We start from the raw sequence: 17,133 nt of genomic DNA on the forward strand, positions 1-17,133 counted from the left end.
AGCGCTGCGCAGTTCAAACGAGTCGCGCGGTTTCGTTATGCTTTCAGTTTCGTTTGCCGTTTGATGTTTCTCATATGCAACAGAAATGCAGCGCTTATGAGTTGAACAACGCGGTGGTCGCGCCAGTGCGACCGCACACAAAATTTAGTCACACAGGCGGAAAAAATGGTTGCAGTCTGGAGCCCTATATATAAAATGTATAATCAATAAATTAATATATGTACGAAATATGTTACTAAAGCGTATATATAATTATTTGTATACATACATACATGCATTTTATTATAAATTATCATTTTTATATACATGTGCTATAAAAATACGTTACATTTAAATATATAAATATGTAAATAAAGCATTTGTATTTATATACAATTCAAAATATATTTTAATACATATATATATATGTGTGTATTATATTTAAAAATCATAAAATAACTTATTTTACTTATTTTTAACTAACTATATCATATAAACTGTATTCCCTCTGCACATTCATAAACAAGGCCACAGAAAGTCATATTTTCCGGGCTGCAGCGTGAAGTACCTTCAGCAGCGGATGAAGACCCCTGTGAGGAAGAGGAGATCTGTGTTTGTGTGTAGATGGACAGCAGCTCCTCGTCCTCCAGAGCGAAGTACACGGGCACGATGGTCTCCGTGGCCAGCAGCTCCGGCTCCAGCTCCATGAACTGCTACAGAAGACCGAAACACACCACAATCAGCCTCCGGCGAGCTGAACGTCCCACACACGACTCCAGCGGACGCCAGCGTTACCTGCACTATGTCCTGCGGCACAGTGGACATGTTCTGGGGCAGTATGATGACCACGGCCCCCGCCGACTGGCGCAGCGCTTTCTGATATTTCTCGTAAGAGAAATCGATGAGCCGCACCATCACACATCGACGGCTGAGCACCTCGGCATCCACCGTACGAGCCTCCGTGTTTAAAATGGCGTTACGGGAACCTAAAAAATGAATTTGGATTATTGTAGTATGGGCAGTGCATTATTTACCATCGAAAAAGCCAACTGATTTAATACTGCATTATGATCATAGACATAAATGGTTTGGGTTTTGTTTTTGTTTTTTCAGTTTGACTGTCTTTTCAACTAAATATATGTGAAAAGTCCATAAAAACCTGTAAAACCATGTTTTGAGTCATGACCTCTTATGAAGGACACATTTGATGAGCTGTTTGATAAACAGAGCTGGCACATCTTGAATTTGTAAAAACATAATTATTACTAAAAATCACTACTATACTACACTACACACTATACTACACTAATCACTACACTACTAACAGACTATCAAAAATGTTTTTGTTAACTGAAATGAAGCTGAATTAAAATATAAACATTAAATGAAAAAACTTAAACTAAATGAAAAATGCCTTGGCAACTAACTGAAATAAATAAAATAATAAATGATATTATTTATGAATAAAAGCTATAAATAAAAACTAAAACCGACATGAAAAGAAAAAACTAAATAATAAAAAATGACTAAATTGAAATGAAAACTGAAAATGCAAAAAAATTAAAGCTACATCAAAATATGAATAAAAATAAAAACTACAATAGTGTCTCTGCGAGTATATATATACATAAATACTACTAAAATAACTCAATTTCAATACGAGATATGATAATATTTTAATATGATGAATATGATTTTTTTTTATCCCTCAACAGCTCTGAAATGTGTCACTAATTTGTAAGTTAAAGGGGTCATATGATGCTGCTAAAAATAACATTATTTTGTGTATTTGGTGTAATGAAATGTGTTTATGCGGTTTAAAGTTAAAAAAACACATTATTTTCCACATACTGTACATTATTGTTTCATATAGAATAAATAATGTAATATAAAATACAACATGAATGAAAAAAAGACAAATGCATAATACAAGTAGAAAAAATATTTAAAATTTTTAATAAATACATAAATAATAAATACATAAAACATAATAATAAATAAATATATAATAATAATGTACAATAATATAAAATATGTATAAAATTAATGTATGTATAAATATATGTATTGAATAACAATGTATTAAAAACTGAAATATATAACTCAAAAAATCAACAACAAAACATAACAGAATTTAAATAATACTACAATATGTTTTGTATTGCTGCTTCACAGTGATATTTGTGTTAATCCCCAAACAGCTCTCAAAGGAGTGACTCGTTAGTAAATTAAGGTGCTAATGTTTTTTGGACCCGTAACGTTACTACGGTAATACCACGGTATTTTCCTGAAGTAACGCTAACGTTACATGTAAAAATCACAGTCCACTTGTCAACGCTTGATGGGTTTGAACCTACAACCTTCCGTTACGAGCCCTGATGAACCTTTGCGAGGTTTCAACCTATAAAAACCTTAAACTATAGTAATACCATGGTACAGTCCGGGGTGTAACTGAAGGGCTGTAGGTTTGAACCCCAGCGAACGTTGACTCACGAACCACTACGCCACGGCACGTCCTAAACAGAACGACAGGGTTGTTAATAAAGCACTGTATGCGGGTTTGAAGCGTGTCGTGGCGGTGTAAGGTGTGTTTTACCGTAGGTTTGTCCCTGCAGGTCGTACTGCTGCATGCGGTAGACGCTAAACTCGTGCGCCGCTTCCGCGCGCAGCGGACACACCAGCACCAGAAACAGCACGAGACTCAGCGGGAACGACCACTTCAGCATGTTCTCCAACACCTCGCTGGCCTCCTCGAACATGCTGGAGCCGGAGCGCTGGATTCCGACGCAGAGAAACCGAGAAAACACGGAATGAATGACTGACGGCGAGCGCTCGAGCTGTCAGCAGCCGCGGGGAGAGTTTCAGACAGGCGAAGTCAACGGACACCTACAAGCCTGCCTGTATTGTTATGATCATACTACCGTTTAATCGATGTACCGATTAGCCTTTTCTGTGACAGGCGTGGTTTAATACATCAAATTAAGGGTTTGGGGTTTTAGGAAATCATTTTAATTGATGAAATCTTGTCCATGCGCCTCTTGTTGGGGATGTTTGGGGTCCTTCAGGGAAATTCAGGGACTGCCTCATCTGACCTTTTTCTCTGGTCAGATTTATTTGGTCTGTTTATTTATTTATTTAGCCAAACACACAGAAACTGTTATATGTGGGGAGTGCAGTGCAATTTTTCATAAAAAGAACAATTTAAAGCATTATTAATAAATTAATGTATCGTCTCTCATATACAAACTCTGCCATATTTAAATTAAATAATTAAATGTTTCTAAAATATATATATATATTTTATTATTATTCATTTTTATTTACCGGTCAGAATAATTAATGTGTCATAAAACATTTTTACTATAATTTATTTTTCAGCTACTAGAAAACTAGAAAACCTAATTTAATCTACAACATCTATCAAACTAGTGTTTTACTGGCTATACAAAACAATATGCTCCCTGATAATAAGAATGATAATAATAATAATAATAATAATGCCTAAATTAAAATAAATAATTAAGCATTTAAACAATATTATTTCTTGGTTATGTACAAAACAATATTCTCCCTGAAATTTAATAATAATAATAATAATAATAATAATGTTCGAATTAAAATAAATCAAATATGTAAAAGTTACATTAAATAATTACAATTAAGTGCTCTTAAAGGGGTCCTATTATGCTTTTTCACTTTTTCAACTTTAGTCTGTAATGTTGCTGTTTGAGCATAAAAAAGATCTGCAAAGTTACAAAGCTCAAAGTCCACTTCAAAAGGAGATATTTTATTTAACAGAAATCACTTTTCAAAAACTACAACGAACGACTCGTTTGGACTACAACGCATATTTTCTGGGATTTGTGATATCACAAATATCGACGAATGGGACGAGACCTGGTTGAGCTGCACTAGAGAAGGCAACGAGTGTTATCACTATGTCGGAGACACGCTAGCTTTCGCAATGCAGACGAACTTAAGAGTGGTTACAATCATTCGGGTTTAAATCACGCTCAAATTGATTTGATATTTGATATCACAACACACACTGGCCCAGCTGACCAATCACAGCACACACTGGCCCAGCTGACCAATCACAGCACATTTCGTATTTGAGAAGGCGGGCCTTCATTTGATACGGGAACTATTCAAGCGTTCGTGCCAGACTGGGGAGAGAGGTGTTGTAATAATGTAAAATATGTGAAAAATAATGTGTTTTTCGAACAACCTAGTATGAGAGCCTGTTCTAGTACACCCCCAAAACAAAATCAAGACTTTGTAAAAGAGCATAATAGGACCCCTTTAATGTCCACTAGAGGGTAGTCTTTCCTAATAATTAAAATCTGACCCCTGTTGCACTTCTCTACCCTAAATATATCCTACAGATAGACACAAGAACATTTCATGTTGTCCCATTAAAAATACAAAAACAGATTCTGAAGGCTGAAAATGCTTTATCTGTGAGGTGAAGTTTATAGGCAACAGACCTTTGCTTTTATTTGTTATCTTTGTTTGAAGTCTTTTCTTTTGTTTACAGTAAAAAACGGATCCAGGATTCCAGTTACAAGTTTCCCAATCAGATGTGATTATCAAACAATTTTATGACATTAAAATGTGCTTTTTTTGTGTGTTTTTCCTATAATTGATATGAGAAATGCCCATTACAGCAATGTAGGTATTTTTGAATAAACAAAAAGCACATGAAGCAGAATATAATGCCATTTAGGATAGAAAGGTAAACTCTAGTAATGGCTATAAGTGGTTGAAGGCAACAATCAATCTGTTTAAGTGCTATAATACAAAAAACGGTCTCCAAAGTGTTCAATAGTTTTTTTTTTTATTTTTTAGAAAAGGCCAATCCCTTCAGTAACGTTCTCAGAATGTTTTCTTGACGTTATGAACAAACGTTCTTCCATCAACGTCAATAGAACATTCTTTCAACGTTATCTAGTCTTTAATAGGCCTAATGTTCTTTGGTAAACATTAGCACATAAACTTTATATCTATCGTTCATGGAATGTTTTTCCGTTTTTTTTAGTTGGGCGTTCATCTAACGTTTTTTTTTTTAATTCTGAGAACATTCAAAGTAACATTTCCACAATGTATACAAAATTCTAAAATGCAATGTTCCAAGAAACGTTTTTTTAAACATTTAAAAATTGACATTTTGAATATTCAGAGAACTTAACGAGAATGTTTTCAAAACGTTCTTGGAGCATATTTTTGTTATTTTATATGTTCAGAAGTACTGACCAACTAAAGTCTCATAGACTAAACTAAAGTCTAGCCTCTCAAACTGAACTGGAGGAATGTGTGAAATATAAAGAGTTATTATAGGTGTTTAAATAACTACAATCCTTCACTCACTGGCTTTCTGTTTGTATGTGTGCAAAGCCACTGCGGTGAACAGGTCACCTATGTGCACTAGTTCTGGGCAATAAACAGGTGAATGTAAACATGAACAGATATAACGTCAACAGAGCCGTCCAGTGAAACAGACAGCTTGGCTTGCGTTCTGATGGTCTGGAAAAGCAGCACAGTCAGAGCTAATGGACGGAGTAGTCCTGGAGGAGCCAGCATTTCCATTAAGTTGCATTAATGCGTTCAGGAGAGACTCGCATGGCTCATCTCTTCATATCCCGTTTCAGACTCTCTGAAATCCACACGGGCCGGGACAGCACCCTTTATCTGATATTTAGAGTTTGGACTCGAAATTAAAGTGCCACTTTTGTCTCTCAACGACTTCAGTGCCTCCGCTGACCCATATGCACAGAGCATGTCCAACATCCCGTCTACCCTTTCTGCTTCCTTAACCCGGAGAGATGTTATGCCGTCCATTAGCAGAGCAGATCAATTTCATCGGGTCCAGAAGGCTGACCTGAACTCTTCATAGTCCTCCTTCCTCCGTCGAACACAGGGTCTCGTGTTTGACAGCTTGCGAACTGTCTGGTTATTGCTCTGAGGACTTTGCACACCAGCGTTAAAGGGTTAGTTCACCCAAAAATGAAAATTGGCTTGTGTTTTACTCACCCTCGAAGCATCCTAGGTGTATATGACTTTCTTCTTTCAGACGAATCCAGTCGGAGTTATATTAAAAATTGTCCTGGCTATTCCAAGCTCTATCATTGCAGTCAGCGGGTGTTGCAGTTGAACAGTCCACAAGTCGTCAAATAAAGCGCGTGCATTCATAATAAACGTGCTTCACACGACTCCGGGGGGTGAATAAAGACCTTCTGTAGTGAATCCATGCGTTTTTGTAAGAAAAATATCCATATTTCACACATAATAAACACTTTTCTATCACTTCCGCCACTCTGAGATATGCTAGTCTCGCGAGTTTGTTTATAGGAGCGAAGGAAGCAAAGTTTCCTTACTTTAGCAAAGGAAAACCAGTCTCCTCTTGGCTTATATCGAAATCCTCCGCCATTTTTCTTTGCAAATCTTCGGTTTGTACTTCTAATTCGTGACCGGCATTTTGTTTTGTTGTCTCTACGCGTTCGTCACTTATCACGCAACGCCGCACGTCTTACGTCATCCGTCGGAATGGCTTCCGCGTATGACAGTTGGCGGAAGTGATATAAAAGTGTTTATTACGTTTGAAATATGGATATTTTTCTTACAAAAACGCATGGATTCACTACAGGAGGCCTTTATTCACCCCACGGAGCCGTGTGAAGCACGTTTTATTATGAATGCGCGAGCTTTATTTGACGACTTGTGGACTGTTCAACTGCAACACCCGCTGACTGCAATCATAGAGCTTGGAATAGCCAGGACAATTTTTAATATAACTCCCGACTGGATTCGTCTGAAAGAAGAAAGTCATATACACCTAGGATGCTTCGAGGGCGAGTAAAACACAAGCCAATTTTCATTTTTGGGTGAACTAACCCTTTAATGTTCTGTCTGGGAAAGTATTGTGAAGTGGTGCATACGATATTGTCTCGAAAGTGCTTGATGGGATTCAAAATGTTTGGGAAATGCAAATGTAGCTAAACGTCTCCCCCTTGTAAGAGTCTATTATCTTGTTTACCATTATATTTTGGTTTAGGGATAAATGGCGATTTGCCACAAATAACAGAATTGAGTCAGTTGTGCATGAAAAAAAATTATAGGCTATATTAATGTGGTTAAATTGTCCATGACCCTGCTTCATGCTGAACGTGATGTCTTTTTGTTTTTATTGTGATGCTGCAATGTTGTGGCTGACCAAAGCTCTTTTGAAACATAACCGTTAAAATTGCAGTGCTTGTGCGTCACAGATGTGCCATCATGTTATCTTTTTTTTTTTTTTTAAGCTAATGCGATTATCCAACTAAGAGGGAATGTTTTCAGTACATTTGGCTAATGTTCTGGCAAAGTTCCATCAAAGTTATGAACAAATGTTCTTCCAGTAACCGTAATAGATTGATTGTTCAAAGTTATCAGGTCTTTAAAGGAATAGATAACCCAACAATGAAAATTCACTGAAAATATACTTAACCTCAGGCCATCCAAGATGTAGATGAGTTTGTTTCTTCATCAGATTTGGAGAAATGTAGCATTCCATCACTTGCTCATCAATGGATCCTCTGCAGTGAATGGGTACCGTCAGAATGAGAGTCCAAACAGCTGATAAAAACATCACAATAATCCACACCACTCCAGTGATGTTTTTATCAGCTGCAGAGGATCCATTGCTGAGCAAGTGATGGAATTTCTCCAAATCTGATGAAGAAACAAACTCATCTACATCTTGGATGGCCTGAGGTTGAGTATATTTTCAGCAATTTTTCATTGTTGGGTGAATAATGTTCTCAAAACATTAGCACATAAACATTATTTATACATTATTCATGGAACATTGGACTCACTACATTTAAAAGTAACATTTCCTTAATAAAATGGAAGATTCCCTTAACATAACAGGAATGTTCTTAGAACATAATATTCTTAGAACATAATTTTGTTAGCTGGGAAAGCACTGGTTAAGCATCAAAACAGATTGCAGCAAGTCAGATGTATGTGTGTGGGCTGGGCAGTTACTGTAATATTAACATCTTCAATATGCTGCAATTAAACTCCCACTATGGCTTTGAAAGAAGCCATTTACTCTAAAAGAGCAAAGAGCAGGACATGCTGTCTATGGTCTGCATTTTAATATAAAAACGCTTCAGGCCTGACATTAAATCAGTGTATGACCTTTAGAGCAACAAACAGAAGATGCACTATGACAGAAATTTGCCCCGCGAACTTTATGTGTATGAGACAGATGTATTATGATACATAAAAATGTTCTGATTTAAATTGGCTGCTGTGCAACACACATTTGTCTTGCGTAGTACTAAATGCAGCGCAATATCATAAACAATGAGTAAGACTTTTGTTTCACATCACTTTTCAGAAGAAAACAATGATAAAATAGTCTACTTCTGCAAAATGTCACAATATTCTACTAAAATAACATTGTTGGCACGGCATTGTGACACTCTCAATTTGATCAGTACCACACTTATGTTTTGTTGACAGCTCTAGTGGTGTTTTAATCGTCTAAATGAATCTTTAAAGCTCACGTTCGTGCATTGAGAATCTGTTGCCAAACAATTACTGAATGAATGGGCACATTTTGTTTGTTGCAAGTCAATTTACAAGAAGAAAATATTTATTCCAAATTCAATTAACACTTGTTTTGGACAAGTTTTTGAATTAATCTGTAGACGTGTGTATCTTGGTGTGAACTGACTGATTAAAAAAAATCTCTGTATTGATATTACAACAAATAAGTCCATTATAGTTTGAATAGCACAGATCTTCGAGTCCAAGGATTTTCTTTTCATGTTTAATCACAGAAAAAGTAGGACTGGAATATATTTTGCTGGCCCCTTGAGTCTCAACACTTTTTGCATTTCTTTGTGATTCAGTGATGAATCATGGCAAGATACACACAAGATAGGATCTTCAAGGTCTTCTTTTGTCTTCAAGGTAATTTCGAAAGTTGAACTATTAGTTCGCTCATATTAACTGTGATTTGTACAGCTTGAAAGATTCTTTGGTATCGGGTTTCTAACCAAATTCAAACAAATATCCGAGATGGGGAGGATCTTGATCCTTTCAGCTCAAGGGCAAAAAAGAATTAAATACCTTTTTTAAATCACACCATCAGATCCTAATTAGTGGCCATGAGTTTTGGACTACCTGAGGATTTGGAGATATCAGGAAGTGTTTGTATATTCTTGATATGTTGTCAGTGATCCAGACACTAATCTGGAAAGCTCTGTACAGGAAATGAAGAAACCTCGTAGCCAGAAGTGATGAAAAAGAACCCGACTGCTGCCCGTGTTTACACACAGAACAAATGGTGCTCTTATTAATATATAAAGCAAGTCTAAATGAATGTCTAGTTCAAAGGCCAGACTGTTAATAGAGAAGCAAAGTGCTTTCCTAAACATACAACACTTTTTCTGTGAATCCAATATGGTGTTTAGAGGACAGGGTTGTAAATTAAAACTGCCGCATTAAAACTGCACCACTACACTTGAAGCGGTAACGTCAAGCGTCACCCTTGAGTAATGGCTGCCGAGTAATGGCTGCTGCTCTCTTCTCTGCTGCCTTGTCTCAGCATCTGGTCTAGATGGATTGCCTGTGCAAATGATGGAGCGGTGAGGGAGAGATGATGAATTGGCCACGTCAAGCCCATTCCTAAAGGCTGAGGGGGCTTGAGGTCCCAGTAGAACAAGCAAAACTATGATCTCAGATCAGCTGCGGTGAGGCACTCGTCAAGAAGCAATGCAGTACACCATTGCACCATCCCACCGAAGGGTGTTGCATATGCCACTGAAATCTGGATGTCCACAGGCCTCTTTGAACGGCATTACCACGCCACCTGTCCTCACAGTCCAGGATTGGACTTTGATGTGAGCACAGGGGTGGTTGCCAGATGTGGAGGCCCATCTGTGGTCTGGAGCCTCCAGTGCAGGCAGTCTTTTAGGATTTTATGCTCATCTGCTCGAGAGGATGCACGTTGCCACAGATGAGTCAGGCTGATGAATCACTGCATATGCATAAATCACAATATATAATTAAAAGATAAACAAATAGTAGGAAGAAGGATAGTAACAGAGCAGAGTTCACTGCAAGTTTGATAAAACAAATATGGGTCCCAAATGGGGGTTTTCGCAGCGATGCCATAGAACAGTGATCCTCAAATCTGGCTGGCGAGATCCACTTTCCTGCAGAGTTTAGCTCCAACCCTAATCAAACAAACCTAGCTGTGATTTTCTAATGATCCTGAAGACATTGATAAGCAAACTCAGGTGTGTTTGATTAGGGTTTTTTGCTGGTGCTCCTAACTTTTTGAAGTTGGGAACACCAGTGCTACCAAGTAAAAAAGTTAATTTTGAGCCCTCGGATAGTTGACAAGAGTGGGATCCCCTTAAGCGAAGAGCACATATATGTTGTAAGTATGTGCGCAATCCACTGCACCACAGCTTTGATGTATTTGCATATTAATGTGGGAGATGATAATGTATTTTAACATTTCAAAAAATGACAAAAACTCATGTATACAGCCCAACTGTACATCCAAAAAGTGCAGTTTAGACTGTTGTGGTTTTGTAGACAGATTTCTGGGAATCATTTTTCTCGGCAACAATTCTCCAACTTGACCACATGGTGGAGCCTCACAGATCTGTGTAGTTCTATAGAAATTAGTGATGTACAATGAAGCTAATTGTACGTTCCAACCAGTTTATCATCGGGGCAAACCTTGCAAGCCACTTGTATGACAGAGAATTCTTGTTATTTCATGGTCTATGCTACGGCAAAGTCTTTAATTCTTCAATTCTTTTCAGGTTACACAAGAGAAAGACCTTTTTCCTTGTTTAGTCTGTTGTGACGGTCCACCTCATGAACAGAGGGATTCTTCTTGGCACACTGGAGTGGGCTGCAGATCTGGGTATCTGCCACATACCACCAAGGCCTCCGACGTACACGGCACTGTGTCTTTGTGCGTCTGTGTTAGTGTGTGTGGGCGTTTCTTCCGAGCAGCGCAACGGGCTGGCATGGCATCCGAACAACCACTGCCCACTCGGACCAAAACAAGCCATACTTCTTCTTCACTACGCTGGCACACAGGCCGGCAAAACAAACAAACCAAGGGCAGCAAAAGTTCCGTCACGCCATGTCACTGCGAATATCATTCAGTGGCTTTCATAGACAATCTGAAAGAAATGTTGGGGGGAAAATTATCTCATGTTTGGCTGCCACAAAATTTTAATGTTTTGACAGTTACTGGTAAGCTAATTTGGGTGGTCATACTTATCATGATGCAGATCTGAAATGGCCACTGACAACATTTACATCACTCCATGCCATTTCTTTCCAACATAGCTGAGGTTTCACTGCAGCATTACAGAAAAAGGACTGATGGGACTGTTTAAATTTTCAGTTTATGTGAACACTTCCTTATTAAATTCAGATCGTTTTTTTTAAGTGTTCCTGAGATCATCTGCCAATACGTTTAAAAAGGAAAGAAAGACTCTTGTTCACTCGTCAGTAATGGTTACCATCGTACTTTTTGATCTGGACCATAACGTTTTTTTCCCATGTCCCCCTGAAAAACATATAAGCATTAAATGTGGTGTAAATAAAACCACAATTATTACTGCAGAAGCTTAAAATGCTTGCTCACATTCTGATCAGTTGACTGAACATGTGACTGAATATGGGAAACTGTAGCCTAAAATAAAAATATATGCTTCGTCTTTATTTACTCACCCACCCTCATTTTGTTGTTTTCTCATCCATTGTTCATATTGTCAATGGCTGTAAAGTTTCTAAACACTGATAAAATAGTGTATTTCACTCATGCTGGAAGATTTTCCAAATATTTTCTGTGTTCCACGTTAAAAATGAACAACATCCATGAATGGAATGACATTAAGGTGAATAATTATGACAGAATTTTCTTTTTTGGGTTAACTTTTCCTTTAAGGAATAAAACAGTCAGGAGGCCAAAAAGAGGGGGGAGGGAGAGAGAGAGAGAGAGCACTAAAAGCTTTTCTCCTCTGGCTAAAGGCTAATGTTATTGCCATGGTGAAGAAACCTCCGGAGCTGGACAAAAACGCGCTGAGGTGATTCATAAATGGACTGTGAGGATCCTTTGGGACAATAATTAGACATGTCTTTGTCTCTCTCTCGCCCCATCCCTCTTTTTTTTCTCTTTCGGATGATGGATTGACAGCCTTGGTGCGGTCTGGGAACTAATTCATCAGGCTTTAGTGAGAGTTTTAGCTGTTAATTGGACAGTTCCTTACCTCAGCTCGGCAGCAAGCGAATCGCTAGTCCTACTGCAACCGTTCATCTCTTGAATATTAAGTAGATCGTGATGACGTAGCTGATAGTCTTCCAATAGCAAACGAGTCTTTTGTAAATTTTCGTTAATTTATTCTGACGTCGCCCGCTGACCTTCCTATAGGAAAAGCTTGCGCTTTAAATATTAATTAGGTCTTTCTGACATCTCTTGGTATTCGTCAAAAGAATAATACACGGATCATGAATACTAAGAGGCAAACCTTCACTATAGTAGGATTGGTAAATTCGCGTCGGAGTTCGATGTGAAATGACATGATCTGGAGAGGTTCACTTCACTTCCAACATCCTCATGTGAACCCTACGGTCACAATACTTGATTTAACACGGTAAGTGGCTCTGTAATGCCTGCTAAATGACTTTTTAGTTTTTGCAATGAAGTTGTTGACAGACATGTGGTACATTTAGTGTTTATCTATCTATCTTGTTTTTATCTTCTATTTTTTTTTTTCATTTATTTATTTTTTTCACATTGATCTCTGTTTTAAGTTTAATTCAAGCTGAAATGAAACTGAAACATTCCAAATCAATAAGTTTTTTTGCTTTGTCAGACATTCAGGGTAAACATAAGTGCATGCACTTTGAATTGGGATTGTAGTTTCTGTATTGAACTGTATTGAACAAGGTGCAAGCGCAGGGACCATGGACCCTGATAAATATTTAAATGTATACGAGAGTGAGTTACAACCCATTTGGAAAGTCTGGAAGCTGTAGAAGGAAATTTTATGCATCTTTTCAAACTGCCCTTCATGAATGGGATGCGGTTGGAAGGATTGAATCAGGCGGCCAGATAAATGCAAACCACGGCATAAAATGACTTTGATAGGCCAGACTGCTGCATTTTTACTTTACAAGCATGGCATAAACCGACCCTCTGGAAAGTTCGGCTGCGGTTGATGAAGTACAAGCTCACACACGTGGAGACACAGGCCCATAATGCATTGGCTTCGGGTTTGACGTTTTTAGTGCTTCGGACACCTTGTGAGACAGCGGGTCTCCACTAAATCCTTTCGTTTTAACTTCCATGCTAGATTAATTTGTTTGATGTCCCCTCTATCAAAATATATTGCACACTTACGGTATAACTCAAAGTCTCATTGAAATAGCAGAAAGGCCATGCTGTGCAATGAAATGTGACTGGAAAATAAGTGATTGCTGTATTGATCAGAAATAGATGTGAAAATTTGAATCTACAGGTCAATGCACTTACATGACAAGGACAGTAATGCATTGCTCAGCTTGCAATGAAAAGTACAAAACAGAATAGAAATGCTAGCAATTTGAGACTCCTTGTGTGTTTGGAATGGATGGATTTTCCTCTTTGACGAGGTCAACACGTCTTGATGTTTAATATGCATCGCGGCTGTCTCTATCATGTGCACTTCAAAGGAAGTTAAATGGTGTTTATTCTACAATCATTGATTTGGTATGATTGATTTGGCATGGTAGAAGGCACTGGAAATATCTTAACACAGCCCTACACTTTTCAAATAAAGGTTCTGGCATCTGTGGTTCCATGAAGAACCTTTAACATTTATGGAATCTTTCCATTCCACAGGAAGGTTCTTTATAGTGGATTAACTGTTCTTAAAAGTTCCTTTTAAGAACTGTTCACTGAAAGGTTCTTTGGGGAACCCAAAATGGTTCTTCTATGGCATTGCTATGAAAACCCCCTTTGGAACCTTTATTTTTAAGAGTGCACAACATGTTTTTAGAAACTGACATTTCTACCGCAGATCATTTGGTCTTAACGGCTCCCAAACATGAGGCCATGCGGCCATTATCCAATCAGTCTCAGAAATTTTGTCTGACCTTTTCCTGCATGGCTGCTCGCCGGAGCAGAACCAGTCCGGCCATGAGCTGTTTGGTGCTGTCATTCTTTGGAATATCAACTTAAATGGATAGTCCGTCCAAAATTCAAGACAATTCATTATTTACTCACCCTCATGTCATTCTAAACCTGTATGTTGTTATGTTTTGTGTGGAACAGACTTTTTTAAAGAATATTTATGCAGCTCTTGCCTATGCAATGGCTGTTTATAGTGACATGATTGACCATCTCAAAAAAAAAAAAATTCCAACATAATAGCTTATGGTTTGGAACGATGCAAGGCTGAACTATTCCGTTAATAAAGAAGAAAAACTGAAATTCCACAAAAGCTAATGTGAATTCCGTATTTGCTTTCTCATGCAGAATGTACTTGACCAATCAATGCAAATGTAAAGCTGTTTTTCATCCATATGTAATCATATTATAATCTATTCTTATATTTATAATGGTATTACATCATTTAACGCCTGTTTTTAAATTTAGTGCTCAGTAAAGCTGTAATCTCTGTATGATGTGTTTCACAATAAAATGTGTTATACTCTCTGAACTTTACTGTGACCTTTAGAATGTATTTGGCAACGAAAAACTGTAATCTACAGCAAATTCCCATATTTCAAAAGCAGATCTCACAGAATCGGTTTCTCAGCTTCTGTTTTCCTCTTTTCCTCATTCATTGGTTTCACGCTGTTTTAAAATAGAATATTCAATCCCTGATTATACAGTAGGAAAGGGGGCTAGGTGTTAACATAAATTTTTCCTGGCTGGAAAAATTTGGCACCACAGTGTCCTATTCACAGTACACTGACACATACCCTCAACCGCTTTAGCAGTTTCCTGGAGAAAGCCGAACAGTTGCAGACTCTTGCTACACTCTAAACCCAGTGTACACCAACACTATTGCATTTGCTTAAAATACAAATGCACATAACAGAATATAGCTGAGGTCATATATAATGTTGTAACACAGTTCGTAGTCACGGGAAGAAGGAGGCGGGAACCGGCGAACATTTAAACAAAACTTTAATAATAAAATAAACACAAAACAGCGCGACAGCCTGAAGCTGAGCCTCACAAACAGAACCAAAACACAAAATAAAGTCCAGGCCTGGTCCTCTCTCGTCCAACACTGTCGTCACTCCTCCTTTTATCCTTCCGGAGCTCCTCTGTGGGACTCGAGACCGGTGAGTGGCGCAGGTGTCGCGCATTATCACTTACTCCACCGGCCTCGCTCCGTTCCCACGGCTCTCGGCCCCGCCCCTCTCGTCACAAATGTAAATATAGAAATATTGCTTTTTGTAATGGAAATCATGTGGGAAAATGGGATTTTGTGATTTCCAGGCCTAGAAAACTACCATTCAAAAGTTTGAAATGTTTAGTTTTATGTTCACCAAGGCTGAATTTATTTAAACAAAAATTCAGAAAAAATGTAATATTGTGAAGTATTATTACAATTTTAAAATAAGTGTTTTCTATGCAAATATATTTTGAAATGTAATTTATTTCTATGATGCAAAGCTGAATTTTCAGGATCATTACTCCAGTTTTCAGGGCCCTATCATACACCTGGCGCAATGCGGCGCCAGGCGCGACGCAAGTGTTTTTTGCTAGTTTCAGCCTGACACAGTTATCATTTTCACGTCCTGCGCCACGCTGTTTAAATAGCAAATACATTTGCGCCCATTTATGCACTCATGGGCGTGCTGGTCTGAAAACGAGGTGTGTTCAGGCGCATTGTTGGCGCGTTGCTATTTTGAGGCAGCTGAAATAGACTGCGCCATTGACCAACTAAATCCTGGTCTAAAGTCAATGGCGCAGTATTTTTTTTGTTATTTAAAGAGCGCTTTAGTAATATGCGCCTATAGGCGGGTCCACAACACACATACACTCTGCTTATTACACACACAGGGATGCGCAGCAGCACACAAACATGCCAAATATTAAAAATTAAAGGATTACAATGTAAAATATTATTATTGTGTAGGCTACATAAATATAAAAATGCCTACATGATGTCATAATGGATAGTCATTGCATGTATAAGAATTAGGCTATCTATTTGCTCGCGCACAAGCAGCTCCGTTACCTCTCTAGAGACGCGTTCAGTCTTTTGCGCTTGCAAATTCCACCGTGTAAATAGCAAATCCGCCATGGCGCGTGTGCAACTGGCTCTTAAAGGGAATGGGAGATGAGACTCTGATTGGTTTATTGCACGTTATGCCCAAAACATTTTAAGATTTGCCCAAAATTACTCATTAAGAGAATAGGGACGACCCTTTTAGACCATGCGCCAGGCATGCCGACCGTTTTTCCTGTCGTTAAACTAGCAAAAGTGGATTCGGACACGACCTAAGTGCACCTGCGCCATGCGCTTTAGAACATGCGCTTAGATCGTTAAAATAGGGCCCTCAGTGTCACATGATCCTTCAGAAATCATTCTAATATGCTGATTTGCTCAAGAAACATTTCTGCTTATTATCAATGTTGAAAACAGTTGTGCTGAATAATATTTTTGCAACTTCACTGTCACTTTGGAGAAAAGTGAACTTATCAAATGATTTTTTTTATTACTGACCCCTAAACTTTTGAATGGTAGATACCTATTTAAAGGGATAGTTGACCGCAAAATGAAAATTTTGTCATCATTTAGCTATTCACCCTCAAGTTGTTCCAAACCTGTGTGAGTTTCGTTCTTCTTTTGAACACTAAAGAAGATATTTTGAAGAATGTTGGTTACCAAACAGTTGACGGTAGCCATTGACTTCCATGATATGAAAAAAAAAAATACTATAACAGAAGAAAGAATATTTTAAAGTGTTAATTTAAAGGGGTCATATGATGTTGCTAAAAAGAACATTATTTGGTGTATTTGGTGTAATGAAATGTGTTTATGCGTTTTAAGGTTCAAAAAACACATTATTTTCCACATACTGTACATTATTGTTTCTCCTCTATGCCCCGCCTTTCTGAAACGCGTC

At 38.0% G+C, this 17,133-nt stretch overlaps 1 protein-coding gene across 3 annotated transcripts in view; it reads right to left on the reverse strand.

Annotated features, from left to right (window-relative positions):
- LOC107727558 (nicalin-1) overlaps nucleotides 1-2,850 on the reverse strand; it is a 15,961-nt gene extending 13,111 nt beyond the window's left edge. For all 3 annotated transcript variants that reach the window (XM_016537455.1, XM_016537454.1, XM_016537453.1), the window contains exons 1-3: nucleotides 2,576-2,850; nucleotides 775-965; nucleotides 548-692 (exon numbers count right to left, since the gene is read on the reverse strand). In XM_016537455.1, the coding sequence (XP_016392941.1) occupies nucleotides 548-692; nucleotides 775-965; nucleotides 2,576-2,738 (499 nt within the window). In that variant the 5' untranslated portion in view covers nucleotides 2,739-2,850. The remainder of the gene's footprint in view (nucleotides 1-547; nucleotides 693-774; nucleotides 966-2,575) is intronic.
- Between the last annotated feature and the right edge of the window lie 14,283 nt (nucleotides 2,851-17,133).

The sequence above is a fragment of the Sinocyclocheilus rhinocerous genome, unplaced genomic scaffold, assembly GCF_001515625.1.
Source record: "Sinocyclocheilus rhinocerous isolate Xijiao unplaced genomic scaffold, SAMN03320098_v1.1 scaffold1058, whole genome shotgun sequence".
In the NCBI taxonomy this organism is placed as follows: Eukaryota; Metazoa; Chordata; class Actinopteri; order Cypriniformes; family Cyprinidae; genus Sinocyclocheilus; species Sinocyclocheilus rhinocerous.